The following is a 16,807-nucleotide window of genomic DNA, read 5'->3' on the forward strand; positions in this document are numbered from 1 at the left end:
ATTTTGAAGTAGTCTTGCAGTTATTGAAGTGTTGCTTGAACTTCCATTCTGTCTGTGCAGTTAATGCATTCTGCAGTTGTTTAATTTATGTGAAATACTTACAAAATGTGTTTATATTAGAAGTACGTTTTTAAAGATGTACTTACAACTTGCTTACTACCCAAAAATAGTGTTTTCCGAGGTGCTCTAATGTGAACAGTGTCTGAGTCCATTACTCGATAGGTAATAATCTAAGCTTAACTGTTGCAGCAGTGTCTGAGGTCAGTTCTCTCCTTCCCCATAATTTTCAGTACTGATGCATTACTGAAACATCGGAATTAAATTCTGAAGTTAAACTGCAGTTTTGTAATTCTAAACGTGGTGGGAGGACATCAGACTATGTGTATCAGAATTTGTCAACAGTGAAACTATGGTGAACTGGGGCCTGCTGCAGCCTTCCAGTGGCATTTGCAGCAGTGATGTGTTTTGAGCTAAAAATAAACCAGCTATTTATAAGATTCTTTCTTTCCCCACCCCATGTATTTCTTCAGTTTAAAATAGCTTGGTTTAGCAGTAGCGTCAAGTAATCTTAATATTGGAGGTCTCAAAAAACTGTTTGTAACAGCTTTTTGACAAGATTTTTGATAAGCACACCCTTCATTACCTTCAAGTTGCATGAGTTTTGCACATTAACTTCAGAACTGATTATTTGTTACATGAAGGTAAACCATCTACCCTTGTTTTACAGTGCTTAAAGTACATAGGATTCCATAAAATACAAATCAGCTCCTGCTGTAACAAGAAATTCAACTCTAAGGCCCCAATTTCTGAACTTCATGGAAGGCAGTAAACGCTCATGCAGAACGTGTATGGGTGGAAGTGGTTGCTGGAGGGATATTCATAAGTCAGGCATTACAGCACATGGGGGAGGTCAGAGGAGTTGTATTTCTCTCACTGCTCAAAGGCAGATTTTGATGCTCAGTAGTTGTTGGGGGTTTGGGGCTGGTCAGCAGTGGAGCCGTTCTGACAAAATCAGAATAAGCAGAATATAATGTAGCAAAAACCACTGAGTTCTCACACTAAAGATTACGGGGAAGTACTAACATTTTGCATACTGTCTTTATGGACCTCAGACTTTTATCAGAGATAATAGTTACTAAACACTTTAACACACATTTTGCTGCTTTACACCCATCTTTGCTGCTAAGCGGTAACTCAATTTCTGTTACAGTTAAAAGGAGGAAATAAACTAACATTTTTCAAATTGTCACTCATGCTAATGGCAGCTTGTCACTTTCTGTATACAAATGGAAACACAAAATATAAAGAGCAGTATCCTCAAAGCTGACATACATCTTGAAAATGCCTTGGTCAACTAGATTACACACGTATTAAAGCTCTTCTCTGATTAATACTGACATGTCTATATGCTAGTATTGGATTCCCATAATTATCAAGAGTTCTTTTTAAAATACTGTGTGCAATGTACAGCTGAAAGATTTTGTCACAAAGGTACTCTTAAATCATGATCTGCAGAATTTTTTTTCAAGTGTGGATTTTTTTTGTCAAAATGTAGCAAAACCAGTCATAAAAATACCAAATTAAATAAATTATCAAATTTGCTAGCCACTATGTATTGTTAATATATTTTACATTTATATTACGCAGTTTGATAAACGTTGGCACCACACATGCCTTCTGTTGAGCATTTATTTATCTTCTAACTGCCTAAGGTACATTTTTCTGTATGTATTAAAAGCATAGAGTAGAACACTGTTTATTTCAGTCCCACAGATGCACTTAAGATTTTTTGTGTATAAAGTGCATTCTACATGCCTGTGTAAAATGCTATACTGGGTACGCTGAAACAACTTGCATGTGAAGAGTTCTCACCATCTCTCGGGGTTTCAATCCGGTTGTTTCCTCACCCGAGATTCCAAGGCTGGCTGGTGGTTCGTGTGGGCAAAAACTTATTATCTTAAACTTATCTTATTTTACCAACTTATCTTACTTATTACCTTATTATTTTAACTTATTTCTTATCTTAACTTTCACTTACTTAACTTAAAACTTAACTTATCTTAAAACTTATTCTCTTAACTTATTTATCTTAAAACTTATTTAGCTTAATATAAAATACATTTAAAATTTACATACAATAAAACTTTAAATTTATAAAATATAAATCTATCACTTAAACTTTATCAATCCTTATCTTAAATTCAACTTTACTTACTTAACAAATCTTAAAACCACATAGAAATCCCTTCTAATGTCAATACAATACTAAAACACAAATCAACTTGGATCCAAATACATCAACACTATAATCAAAAATCCTTTTCCATGTCATGACAATAAGTCTTTTGCTCCTGATCATGCAGCTGCTTTGCAAACATCCAATGATTTCCAGATCTCTGCTTCTGAATTCACAAAACCTGTAACTTTAATTGAATTCTTATTTTGCCTGAATGCAGCCCCTCCTAACCCCGAGGGTTACTGCCTTCCCCGGCATCCCTCCCTCTCCTGGATGAGGAGTGGAGACTTTAAAACTCTAAGAAAAGGGTAAACCCAGCATGTAGCCGAAGGATAAATGAAGAAAGGGTGTGTGCAGTGGATTCAAGGGAAACTTGGCTACCTTTTGCTGAAAGGAAAACTTGAGGGAACTGGACTGACAATGTCAAAGTGCCGCTTGTGGGCGGGGTCAGGCTCTGCAGCACTCGCTCTGAGGGGGTGGCGCCTTGGAGAAACTCTCCGCCCTGGCCACGCCTCCTCCCTGCTTGCTCTGCCTTTGCCTGCCCCGGTCCTGCCTGCGCTGGCACCACCTGCCTCGGCACTGCCTGTGCCGCCCCGGCGCTGCCCGCGTCTCGCTCTCTGTCGGGGTTTGTCCCGCCTGGAGCGATCCCACTGCTCCAGCTGCATCCCACTCGCTCTCTGCCTGCCGCAAGGCCTTCTGGGATTTGTAGTTTCTAGCTTTGCACTTGCGCCGTCCATCTTGGCTCTGTCACTGCGCATGCACCAACCGCAAGGCTTTCTGGGGTTTGTAGTTTCCAACTCTGTACTTTCTCTGCCTGTTCCGGCTCCTCACTCGCGCTCCGCGACACAGGCCCTGCTCCGCCCGCGCCGCGCCCGCGCTGTCCCGACACGGGGCACTCCCCGGCCGCCCTCAGTCGCGATCGCTTTCGCGCGCACACGCCGCAGTGTTATGTCTCACCACTGACGCGATCTGGGCTTGTTTTCCCTGTTTTCCTGGTGTCTCCTCCACTCCCCCTTCCCCCCTCTCTCTGTCTGTCCCTGCGCTGAAGGGGAAAGGGCAGTGGAAAACTTTCAGGCCGTGTCTGAACGCGCTGTGTCTGAGGGGGGCTGCAAAGACTCCTGGATGCACTTTGTCTCACCTCTCCCTCCCCCACTGCTGCGGCAAGTGTCCCGTGCTCACGGAACACGCCTCGAAAACAAGCATGTCCTTATCTCGGGATGGATTAGAAGTTTTGACTTTCCCGAGACGAATTTCTGGGACTGAATTCCTGAGGACTGTGGCGAACCCAGGGAAAGTTGGTGACTTTTCTGTGCTAAACTCAAGGAGACCTGCTGACTCTCCTGTCTCGAGGGTTTTTTTACCTCCCTGCGGTAATCCTGAGGGTGCTGGTATCTCTCCTTTCCTATTAAAACTCAGAGGAGGCTGATGGCTCTCCCCTTCCCCACCTCCTGTAAGAGGTGTATGAGACCCGTCTGCTGATAACAGACGACAGGACCTGCCTGGCTGCCGGCCAGCAAAAGAACCCGCTGCTCGCTGCTGGCCACAGACAAACCCGGTGCTGGCTGCAGGCCAGCTGGTAAAGTGTTTCTTCCTCCCTCCCCGCTACACTGCTGCTGCACGGAGAAGGTTTTTCCCTTATTTTTCCCGGGAGAGGGTCGCCTCCCGTGTTCTAAATTTAACTGTTCTTACCAAAATTGAAGAATGCAGTGCAGGTGTTCTCAAATTCAGTTCGGAGGTTTCCTGATCACCGACCTGCAGATTTCAGGATGACGAGTCCTGGGCCCTTGGAACTCGTTGGTCCGAGGTGAATTTGCAATCAGCTGCCGTCTCTGGTTAGAGATTTCTTCCCCTGTCTTCTCAGCTTGTCTTCTTTCCTTCAGAGGTCTTGCTGTGTCCACTGGAAAGCACCGATTCTGCCCACACCGGTGTCCATTCGTGCCCGTTCGTGCCCATCCATGTGCCCACCCAGGGACGCCAATTCTCGGGGTTTTTATTCGGTTGTTTCCTCACCCGAGATTCCAAGGCTGGCTGGTGGCTCATGTGGGCACGAAGGGAGTGATTTTCCCTCTTGATCTCTGAAGGATTTAGGTCTGCTGTCTGACTCTGTGTCTCTGTGTTCTGTGCTGAGCTCGGTGTTCGGCGCGAGAATGAAGGGAGTCTCAAGGTCTTGCTTTTCTGGTTTCTCGCGTTGTTTATTAGTTCTTATCTTACAATTCTCTGTGTCCGGCCATGGTGTTCACAGCAGCTCGGACACGAGGTGACTCCCCTTCCCCTGTGTCCGGCCATGGTGTTCTCAGCAGCTCGGACACAAGACGACTCCCCTGTGTCCGGCCATGGTGTTCTCAGCAGCTCGGACACAAGGCGACTCCCCCGTGTGATGGGAGGTCGCTACCTCTTATACAGATAACTACGTACCCATTGTTTACAATTCTATGCCAATGTCTATCACCTATACTAACAGGGTCATGTCTACTCTGATCCAATCCACTGAAACTATTTTGTGCCCATGTCACTGCAGAAGATGGATGCCAAGGGAGAAGAAGAAGAACCCAGGGCACCGCCCTAAAACCACCATCTTGTCCCTTTGCATCTACATTCTAAAAACCCAAAACTACAAAATCTTCTGCACAGTGATAACTACACTACTCTCAGTAACACCTTTGTGACTTGCAATTCTTCTCTCTGTTGGATGTTTTTCTCATGGACCAAAATCAAAGCCTGTGTCTTCCTGGGCTCTGTGCCAGGCAAATCCCCCTGCACAGACCCCAGACCCTCTTTTTTGGGTCCCAGGCCTCTCTACCGAGGTCTGTGACTTCCCAGGGCGCCCAGAGGGATGCCCTGGACTCCAACAGTTTTTGGAAGAGATGCTTTCTTTCATGAAACGGACCACTGCAGTTGACCTAATGTAAACCCTTTCCTCTGTGGAGGTTCTTATCCTTTGTGGAGGTTGTGGAGTGTATATCCTTACATATATAATGAAAAGAAGATGCAAATTGAAGAAATGGAAGCTTCAGTTAAGGCATATGTAACTTACTAGGTTTGATCATACAGGTGGTACCTACTGAATTTGTGCAAGTTAAAACCAACTGAAATCAAAGAAGTGGCATAAATATGGTATCAAGTTTAGGTCCATCTGAGGCCTGTTTCAGGACACATCCTTCATCCTTCATATAATTATAGTCAGTGAAGATACAGGAGAATAGCTCTGCAACAGTTGGGTCCATTTTTTAAGATCTTGGAACAGTTTGCCTGGGTTTTGCTGAATACACGTTGTTGAACAGCAGAAATAAGCCAGCCCAGCAATAACCTGAGGAAACTGCTCTGCCTTGTATCACCTTTTAGGTTGACAGAGCTGCTAAAGACTTATTCTCATCCCAATCAATTCAGTTAGTAAGCTTTCAGGCTACTAGATTAGCCTGTCAGGGGTAGGGACAGCACATTCTCTTTTTTCACTTCCAATGGTGATGCCAGAATTTTCTATAAAACATTCAATTGTATAAAATACTCAAATACTTTATAAATTGAAATTGCTTATTAAAGGAAGTATTTTACTTTTATTAAAAAACCTCTAAACCCAGAAACATTGGCAATACAATAAAAATTCAGCTGGAATGAACAGTGACAGACCTCTCACCATTTGATGGCTGCTGGGTGCCCATTGACTTTGATAGCTTCACAGCAGGGAAGAGAACATACTTGCACATTTCAAAGGAACAATATAGCCAGAATAATTCTACATTTTTGTTTACAAGCTTAGCAGGAAGGCCAATGCCTAAGAAAACTTTAGGACTGAGCTACCATTTCCTTGCTAAAACTGGTATCTCAAACGTTAAATTTGGGCAAAACCAAATATCCAGACTGGCTGCTTGTCTGTGCAGATCACTTTCAGTGTCCGTCGTTCTGGCATTCATCACACCCAGCCCACATGTTAAAACCTTTATATCACTTCAAGGGATCCCTGTTCCCATCAGCATCCAGTAAGAAAGACGACAAAATGCAGCTGATCATTCTTGTTCTGGCTAACGACCAAAGGTAGAAACATTTCCACTGTCTCTTTGGGTAAAGTTAACAAGGTGAACTAGAACGGTAACAGCCTCAGCTTATTGCCTTTGAAAGTCAAATTAACATACAACTCTGTGGCTGTAACATCTATCTACCTCTGTAGCATGGAAGACATGCTTACATATAAACATTGTACAAACCAATTAACGTATGGAAACAAATAAAGAGTATTTATTTTTAAGGAAATCATTACCATAATAAAGTCAGAGCAGTCAGCTATGTAATTGTCCCTGACAGGTAATGACATTGGACTCTCAGTATCGTGTAATTTTTTTTTTGTTGTTGTTGGTTTTTTTTTTTTTTTTTTTTTGGTTTTTTTTTTTTTTTTGTTTTTTGTTTTTTTTTTTTTTTGTTTTTGTGTTTTTTTTGGGTTTTTTTTGTTTTTGTTTTTTAAATACAGGAAGTGGAAAATTTGATCCTAAACTTACTCCAAGGAACTGGAAAGACCAGGCACATATATTCAATTTTCAATTGTATTCATATTGTTAGATAAACTATCAGATATACATTGTTTCCAAAACAACTGGATGTTACATAAATTCAGTATGAACAGACACCAGCTGAGGTTAGCTTATAATTGGGACACTTACTCAGAGGCCAATATGTGAGGCAAGTATCTAGGCTCAAATCAGACAAGGTTAGAACATGGGAAAACAGAACAAACAGGAATTTAAAGAAACGTCATAAATAGGTTTTACACATTACTTCCTTAACAAATGCCTTGACTGACATATTTTTCAAACCTGACTTCCCATCTACCCTTTCAATCTTTTACTAAAATATATTTAAGTGACGTTTTTCTGGAAAAAGCATTTAACAAAGCCTGTAATTTACCAGTAATACTCCAACAAACCTGGAGCAAACAGCACACATGCTGTTTTATTGCTAAGCATTAAAAGCCAACGTTCTCAAAACCAGTGCAGCTTATGTAAGGTAAGGCATCTCCACCGTATGGCTCTCAAAAGAAGCAATTCCTTAATGACAGTAACATGTGTCTATAAAGAAAAATCTTCCTAAAAATAATTTAAATATAGCCAGCGAGAAACAGACTAATGTTCAACAGAGAAGAAAGCCTCTCACATAAATCAATATGTCTCTTTGATCCCTCAGTTGCCTATTAAAAAAATTTAGGCAATTGCGCTTATTACTGGAAAATTTGCAGTCTTGCTCGTTGGTGTCAATCTTAAATATCAGTTTGTGGTTTTTTTATTGTGGGAGGGTTGTTTGTTTGGTTTTTAAAGCAAGGAAATTAGTGACCTAATTAAGTCAGTAATTTGTTCCATACCAGCTATTTACCTTTTTGGTGCTTACATAAAGCACCAAACTGACCACAATATATTCCTTGGTTTCTTCCAACCACACAAACTCAACACAGACTTTACCCTCTGAATCTGCATAGTCTGCAGTATAAATATGACCCATGTAGTCATAAAGGCCAGATGACTTGGTAGACAATCCCATGTGGACTGGAGCACTAAAACACCAGAAGGGCTTTCCAGTTTCATCCAAGAGAGTCAGATCCATCACAAAGCAGTCCTACAAACACAAGCAGAAGAGATTATTTCCCCATGGCCCAGTAAGTAGATCTGTCCCTGATGTTAGAAGAAATATAAAGGGTTCAGAGGGTTTTGTACAAAGGTTAAAACCTCAAAATAAAATTGATAATGGTTCACTGACCTATTGCAAGAAATACTTACTTAGAGGTTTTCTACAGAAATCAAAATTGCAACCCACAGACATGAAACACTGCAGTACAGAAGGTACCACTGCCAAACCAAATCAGACATTATTTCTTGAACATTTTTCAGCCCTTAACATCTGTTTTTCTCAATTATTAGTTACTTTACCATTCAAATGATTATAGTCCCTTCAATATGAGTAAGCAACCTAAGCTTAATGTCAGTTGCTAAACTTGTGTGAATGTAGCAATGTTTGCAAAGATACTCAGGGACCACTCAAGGCAGAGCACACAAAATTACCCTTCCAAGCCAGCTGTATACAGTACTTTTTGAAAGGCTCACAGCTTCAGTTCCCAAAAAGGTAATAGTAATAATCCTGATGTAATTCCTCCTCTTACAAATTCTTGAAAATATTTCTTTACAAGATTACACAACTAGATAATTTAAAAATGTTAATGCCAATTCTTTTGTCTTTGCAAACTGATAGTTTCCCATATCCCTTAGAAGCACAGGAGTTGTCTGTCATGGTTAGTATCAGCTGTTCCTTATTCTCTTGAGTTCTGAATCACTAAATGAATCAAATTATCTTAATTATGTTGTATCTGTGGTCCAAAAGCAGAAATAAACCAAAACCAACATATTCCATGCCAAAAAAATTCATTTGGAATGCTTTATTTCTCTGTACTACATAGTTGTGTTTCTGTTGCTCTAACATTGCTTTCACTATTACTTTACTTCAATCAAACAACATAAGGGCAGATGGCACAAACATGAGGCAGTATGATACACACAGTTTCCCTAAGCCTTTTAATGCAGACTATGCTGAAAATACAAAATTCAAACCAAAACTGATAATGATGGTATCATAAACTTATATGAGCTACAGAATCACTGGAAACCAGAAAGAATTACAATTTTCTGGTCTGACAACTTGCATATATAAGGCCAATTACAAAATGTAAAGTGGGATGTGCAGTGGTTCGGCTTTTTCCAATGGGTGCAGTTCCGGCCAGCCCTGCCGCCACTACATCCAGGGGCTCACTTTGCCAGAGGCGTGGGCAAACTCGACCAAGGTGCGGATGGTGCGCAGAATAGAAAGGCGGGACTCTCAGGGGGTGCAACCAAGGGATGCGTAGCCCCAAGGCAGCGCTCCGGAGAGAGACGCTGGCCTCAAGATGGCACGGCTTTTTATTAGGTGGGTTCAGGGGTGGGATTGCGTGGGACCAATTAAAACTCTTTGCCAACATATAATGAGGGATGCAGAACTTTTGAACCAATAAGAAGTAACTTGGGGAGGAGGAATACATGATGAGGGGGTGGGGAAGTTATATAACTTAAAGATTGACAGGTAACCGAAAAGTGGCAAACAACCATTATGGGATGGGGTTACCAGGACAAACAAGATTTTGGCGGGAAGGTTTGAGGGGGGGGGGAAGGAAAGTCTGAGGGAAGGAGAGAAGGAGAGGGAAGGAGAGGCCATCTTAAACAATAGTAATAAATACAAAATTATAAAACACAAATTATAAAACCAAACCGGAGCAGTGAAAACCCAATTGGAATTGAATTTAAGCACCACCACATCTTCCCCTTTTTTATTTTTTTGTGATGGCTTTTGGTAGTGTCTGCTTGGGGGATAGATGTTCTGTTCCGTGAGCCACCTCTCGTCATCAGTCTCCGGTACAAAAGTCCTCTGGGTCAGGGTATTCCTCATCTTCCCATGACGGGAGCTGCTGCATCTCGATCTTCTCGACGGGAGGAACACTGGCCCAGACGTTGTTCACGCTGAGTGACGAGGTGGCTGCAGTGATGGTCTTTTGGGTGACTCGTCGGATGATGCCAAATGCAATTCCAATTATAAGTAACAAAAACTTAGGAGTAACTTAAAATATAACAAAATAAATTAATCAACAAAAAGCCAGTGAGGAATGGGGAAGGAAGGAGCGGACCTCTCTTCCTCCGGACCAACGGGCTTCCTTTTTCTTCGCCAAGTGACATTTTTCACCTGATTATCTGACTCTTTGGAGGCCCTGGGAACATAAGGTCTCACCCACTTGGCCGGCACCCATTTAAGTTCGGTGGGTGTCGATACGCAGGCGTATCCGCGTCCCCAAGTGATTAAATCGTGTGGACCTTCCATTCTCATGGTCTCCGGGTCCTTGACAAGAACTGGCGGCTTGGATTCTAATTTCAAATTTGGGTTCCCTCCAAAGTGCCTAATTATTGGGGGATTCATCAATTCAAATGAACAATTTAGAAAATTAATTGTGTGCAAGGCCCTGGCTAATCGAATTTGGGGTGACTCCAATTTTAGAATTTGTCCCTGTTGATTGAGGACTCTTTTGATGTTTTGGTGTGTCCTCTCCACAATTGCTTGGCCTGTCGGGGAATAGGGGATGCCGGTTTTGTGTTCTACTCCCCATTGCTGGAGGAAGCTGCGGAACTCCTTGGAAATATAGCTTGGCCCGTTGTCCGATTTGATGACCTTAGGGATGCCTAGGAAAGAGAAGGCTTGGAGGAGGTGTTTAACAACATCCCCTGCTTTCTCCCCTGTATGGGCGGATGCATAGACTGCTCCAGAAAAGGTGTCCACAGACACATGGACGTACTTCAGCCTCCCAAACTGAGGGACATGAGTAACGTCCATCTGCCATACCTCGTTGCTGCTCAGCCCTCGGGGGTTTACCCCGGCATGCAAGGTTGGGACTGCATGTCGCTGGCAGCTGGGACACGTCGCCACAATGGCCTTGGCCTGATCTCGGGTTAGTTTGAACCCTCGGACCAAACCTGGCACATTCTGATGGAACAGTTGGTGGCTGAGCTTTGCCTGCTGGAAAACGTCAGGCAGCGGGGCCTTCGCGACAGGGGCAGCAAGAGCATCAGCCCTCCTGTTTCCCTCCGCTATGAACCCCGGCAAATCCGTGTGCGACCTGGTGTGCATCACGTAAAACGGTTGCTCTCGGTGGGAGATCAGCCTTATTAGCTTCGAGAGCAACTTAAACAGAGCAATGTTAGTCACTTCTTGGAGAACTGAGTTCTCCGCTCTGGACACTACACCTGCTACATAGCTCGAATCGGTTACCAAATTAAATGGTTCAGAGAACCTTTCGAAGGCCCTGACGACTGCGGCCAACTCAGCAATCTGAGGGGATCCTTCCACCTCAGCAACGTCAGACTCCCACTGCTGAGTCTGAGGATCTTTCCAAGTCACCACTGACTTGTGGGACCCTCCGGACGCGTCTGTGAAAACTGTCAAGGCTTCGAGCAGTCTTTTGCTCTGAACACTCCTTAAATTTAATTTAAATTGAGCATCCGAATTAAAAATTTTGTGGGCAGGCCGATGGATTGAAATTTGACCAGTGTAACTGTCCAGGGCAAACTGAAGTGCTTCATTCTCTTGAAGCAAGTGCTCTAACATTGCCTTTGAAATTTGGCCCGAATTCAACCGAATTGGTACGTGGATCACCTCAAAGTCGCAGCCAGCCAGTTCTCTAATGCGAACTCTGGCTTTCCGAATTGATTCAGCCATCAACTCCTGTGGGCGTGTCATCCTCTTGGACCTGTGATGGCTGAGAAAGACCCATTCTATAATAAGAAGAGGATCTCTCCTGCCTCGGTCCTTCCGGGGTATGCTGGTCACCTCGTTGTCCCATTGGAATATCATTCCATGGAGGTGCGGCAGATTCCCTAGAATGACAAATCGGAAAGGCAAATCAGCATGGCATCGATTTGCCTGTCTGGTGGACATCAACTCTTGAACCCTTTTCAGTGCTTTCTGTGCCTCCGGGGTGAGTGACCTAGGGGAACTCAGCCCCTCTCCCCCTTTCAATAAACTGAAAAGAGGTGCTAGGTCCTCGGTAGTGAGACCCAGCCAAGGCCTCACCCAGTTCAAAGCCCCACACAGCTGGTGCACATCCGCTAAGGTCTTGATGTTGGTTCTGATCGCCAATTTTTGCGGAACAATGGTCTGCTTATTAATTTCGAGGCCAAGATATTTCCATGGTGGCATCTTTTGAATTTTCGCTTCCTGCAACTCAAACCCTGCAGCAACCAGTGCAGCCACTGTCAGGTCAAGCGCATGCGTCAACAGGTCGTCGTTGGGGGCGCACACGAGCACGTCGTCCATATAATGAAAGATGACGGCCTGGTGTGCAGCTGCACGCACGGGGGTCAGCAAGGAAGACACGTACCACTGGCAAATGGCAGGAGAATTTTTGACTCCTTGGGGAAGAACCTTCCAGTGATACCTTTTCCTTGGGGCCTCTCGGTTGATGTTAGGAACCGAGAACGCAAACCGCGGAGCATCGTCGGGGTGGAGAGGAATTTGAAAAAAGCAGTCTTTAATGTCAATTACTGCCAGATTATAATTTTGGGGCAACATGGCTGGGGAAGGCATCCCTGGTTGGAGAGAGCCTATGTCCTCGATGACCTCGTTAATTTGTCTGAGGTCCTGGAGAAGCCTCCATCGGGTCTTATCCGATTTTTGTATTACGAACACTGGGGTGTTCCAAGGAGAGGTGGTCTCCTCTATGTGACCCTTTCGGAGTTGCTCTTCCACGAGCTCATTCAGCGCCTTTAACTTTTCCTTAGAAAGCGGCCACTGCTCCACCCAAACTGGAGAATCCGTTTTCCAATTCAGTTTTTGGGTGGGGCGCAGTTCAGTGACCGCAGCCTGAAAATTTTGTGGAGGGTCAGGGAATTCAATTGTTGCCCCCCACTGGGCCAGGACATCTCTCCCCCACAGGGGTGCTTTGTAATTCAAAACAAAGGGCTGGATGTTCGCCAATTGCCCATTGGACCCCTTAATTTGCACCATGTGCTTTGATTTTTTCGCCAATTGAAGGCCTCCAACACCCTCAACTTGCTCCACCACTGTCTGCAACGGCCAACGTGACGGCCATAGGTGTTCCGGGATCACCGTTACGTCCGCCCCCGAGTCAAGGAGACCTTTAATGATGGTGGTCTCCCCGCCCACCCTTAATTTGCACACCTCCTCAGGTCTGTCATGTGTGATGTACACGACCGTGCTTATCTGGGGGTGGCAGGTCTTGCAGTCGCCCTCGGGACACACCCTTTCAGGGAGTGATGGTATTGCCTGGGCGACTATCTGTCCCTTTGACAGATAAATGGGTGGAGTCGTGCAGCGAAGCCAGAGTTCAAACCACTCGGGATCCGCAGGAGTGGTTTGGGGAACAATCTCGATCTCCGGCGGGGTATGTTTACAATCCCCCACGACTACATATGTTGTGCCAATTTTGTGCCAGGTACCTCGATTTTTAGATACCGCCACACGGTGCCATTCATCATCACGGATCCACAGGGCATCAGACACTTGAAGATGAAAGGGCACTCCTTCGCTTGTTGTTGTCAAGGACTTTCCTGTGAAAGGAACAGGCACATTCGGGTCAGGATCATCAGGTGAAGGACTCCTCAAAGGGGAGTCTCTTGTCTTGTCCGGTGAATTCCCTCTCAGAGGGCTCCTCTGCTGCCTCTGGGAAGAAAAAGTCAAGTCCGTTAAAATGTCATGTCCGGTACAACTCAAATCATCATTCCCCATTCCTCCTCCCCCGGCTTGGGCCACCCGATTGGGGTCATCGCACTGGGTGGCTCCGCGCTCCCTTATTCGTTTTTTTGTTGGGAGCGTCCTCCCCTCCCATTTCCTCCTTCTCCCTCTTTGGCTTGTTTAAATTCCTGAAACTCCCGTCTCAGGGGACAAGCCTGCCACCAGTGTCCTTGCTTGCCACATAAGGCGCAAGGCCTGTCAGCTGAATTTCCAGATGGACGCCTCCCTTTTGGTACCACGGCCGCGTTGTCCTGATGGCAGGTTGGGCTCTCTGCGGTTGCTGCATTCACGGTTTTCCGTCGCTGTTCCGGCCTCTCTGGCTTTGCTGATGTCATCAGGGGGACCACCTCAGTTACCACCTCGACATAGTCCTGTAATGTCGGCTTGGGAATCCGTGGAAGGGTCAGCATGGCCTGTTTGCAGACTTCGTTGGCGTGCCTGAACGCCAGCAACGTGACCAGCCTCTCCCTTGCCACTTCGTCCTCTTCCTGCTGCTCTATGGCTACCGTTAGCCTTTCCACAAACAGCAGGAAGTTTTCCTGAGGTCCCTGAAAAACATCTGAATACGATTCCATGGGGCCGGAAGGCCGCATGGTGGAAAACGCTTTCACAGCAACCCGAGCAATCTGTTTCAACAACGGCTTTGGGAGGCTTTCAGCTTGCTTTTGGGGCATCTCCCATTCTCCCTCACCCATCACATGTGACAGCGTGATCATGTTCCTTTCATTGTCCACAGCTGTGTCAGGGTCATTTGACCATCCTGGGAGAGCGTCCTGCAAGTGCCTTTTCCAGGTTGCAAACCAGAGCTGATACTCAGTTCTGGAATGCAAGCACTTGAATAGGTACTTGATGTCATGGGGGACAACCTCACTCCCGGTAACTTGGCCATCTAACAAACCAAGGAAGTACGGACTCATGCGGCCGTACTCCTTGAGGGCCTTCATGAGTTCCCTGACAACATTCTGGGACAACTGCTGCCACTTTGCCTCCTCATGCCCTCCTCTACCCCTCCTGTAGGTAACTGGAGCGATAGAAGGGACATGGGGACCATCACTTCCTGGATCCCACCCCTCCCCCTCCTTGCCCCAAGCGTGGGAACCGAAAGAAGGGGCGTGGGAACCGGGAGGCAGTGGGCGGGACTTGGGCGTCACCGAGGGGAGTGGCCTGCGACGGGAGGGGGGCGTGCCAGGGTCTGGGAAAGGCACGCCTTCGGAGGAGTGGTTTTGGGTGGAGACTCGGGAGGAGCGGCAGGTGGGGGGGTCATAGGAAGGGGTTTCAGAACAGTGACAGCCTCGGGGAAGGGTGGAAGGGGACGGAAAAGGGTTGGGGGGGGGAAAACTTGGGGGACTGGGAAGGGGAAGGGAACGGGAGCGGGGCAATGGCGGCGGCGGCGGCGAGCGGCACCCCCGGCAGCGGGCTGGCGGGCAGGGCGGACAAAGAGAACGACCGCGCCATGCGGCCGCCGCCATTCCGCGCCTCTGCCGCGCGAGCACTGCGTGCCTGCGCCTCTGCCGCATGGCTGCCACGCGGTTCTCCCGCGTGGGCACCGCGTGCGCATTCCACGCGCGCGCAGCGCGCGCCTTCCGCGTGGACGCCGCATGCGCCTGCGGCATGGAAGCCGCATGCGCCTGTCGCATCGGCGCCGGGGTCTCCTTCCGCATGGAAGGCGCGTGCGCCTGTCGCATGGGCGGCGCGTGCGTCTGCCGCATGGGCGGCGCGTGCCTCTGCCTCATGGACACCGCGTGCGTTTGCCGCATGGACGCCGCATGCCCGTGCCACGCGGTCGCCATGCGGTTCTTCCGCATGGACGCCTGCCACGCGGGCACCAAGCGGCTTTTCCCCCGCGCCTCCCGCGCGGGCGCCGAGCGGCTCCGCGCCGGTGCCTCCCGCGCCCCCTGCGCGGGCGCCGTTTGGCTCCGCGCAGGCATTTTGCGTGCATTCTTCTCCATTAACACTGAACCAAACTCGGGGTTTGTTTAGGGAGGTTCGGGGAAGGGAAAATTCCTCGGGAGCATGGCCAGTGCTCCGTCGGACATCCCGGGCAGACTGCCCTGTCTGTCCCGGGCGGGGGGATGGCGTCCTGAGAGCGCCAGGGCTGGCGGGCTGGGGTATGCCCGCTGCACCTCTGAGGATGCCACGGCGGGGAGAAGGGGAGGGGGACACAGAACGGGAAGAACAGGGGGTAACAGAGCTTTCTCCGGGAGACCGCTCTTTCTGCACTCCCTTCATGTTTTTCACGGCAGTTTGAATTTGCCGCGACCAGAACAGGTATTTCGCTGCATTTTTGTCTCCAGCGGCAGCTAATTTGGTAAGTTTTAAGATGACGGGGTCCCAATATCGGGGGTCTGTCACAACTTCCGGGTTCGTTCCGGGGAAATGCAGACAGAGCATGCGCACGAAATGCTTCAGTTCTCCTTTAGAAAACTTAACCTTATTAAAACTGAGAACACCAACAAAACAACGAAAAACGCCTTTCTCCTCTGCCGAGAGCCTGGCACCCATTCTCCCCTTCCAAACCGTTCCGCAACACAAAATAAACTAAAAAACCGAATCCCAGCACTAAAAAACTCCGGTCAGGCAGCCCCCCCCACTGCCTCCGCCCCGAAGGTGCCTCGTAAAACCAAAAAAGCCCGCTTTAAACCCCGTCTGTGCCCGTGCGCAGACAAAAAGCGGGGGGGCTCCGCGCCGGGACCCGCCGGGCTCGCCGCGCCTTCCGCGGTCCCGGTCCAGACCGGGAATCGAACCTACGTCTCCCGCGCCCGGGCCGGCAAAAGGACGAGCACGGCGCCGCTCCGGTCCCGCGATCCCGCTCCCGGGGCAACCGGCTTCACCGGGAATCGAACCCAGGTCGCGGTGGTCAGAGCGCTGAACCCTAACCACTACACCACGGGCTCTGCCGTGTTGCTCCCAATCTCGCGGCCCCGGTTTCTTCCCGCGGCGCGCCCGTGTCGCTTCCCCCGATCCCGGAGCGAGCTGGGACCAGCTCGGAACCGCGGAAACTCAAAACATAAAACAACAAAAAGAAATAAAAACAGGAACCGCGAAACAAAAACCCGAGAGAGGAAAACAACCCCCCCACGGGCGCCGCGCGGCTGGATCCCCCCGAGGACAGTCTCTCCTGGGCTGGATCTTCCCTTTTGGGTAGGGTGAGGGCAAGGGGCTCACACGCTTACCCGTCCCTGGTTCCTGCGTGGGTACAGCGGTTTGGTCTGGGGTAAATCCGCACTGAAGAGGACTTCGCTGGGTGCTGCGAAGCTACCCTCCTCTCCC

At 47.6% G+C, this 16,807-nt stretch overlaps 1 protein-coding gene across 1 annotated transcript in view; it reads right to left on the minus strand.

The window, feature by feature from the left end:
* Nucleotides 1-7,536: 7,536 nt before the first annotated feature.
* Nucleotides 7,537-16,807, minus strand: part of LOC310923382 (F-box only protein 15-like) — a gene marked incomplete at its 5' end in the record, with an annotated part of 32,946 nt that continues 23,675 nt past the window's right edge. The window contains one exon of the mRNA XM_083885412.1: nucleotides 7,537-7,834. Within this exon, the coding sequence (XP_083741538.1) occupies nucleotides 7,565-7,834 (270 nt within the window). The 3' untranslated portion in view covers nucleotides 7,537-7,564. The remainder of the gene's footprint in view (nucleotides 7,835-16,807) is intronic.

The sequence above is a fragment of the Zosterops lateralis genome (genome assembly GCF_965231275.1).
Source record: "Zosterops lateralis genome assembly, contig: HAP1_HAP1_SCAFFOLD_51, whole genome shotgun sequence".
Lineage (NCBI taxonomy): Eukaryota > Metazoa > Chordata > Aves > Passeriformes > Zosteropidae > Zosterops > Zosterops lateralis.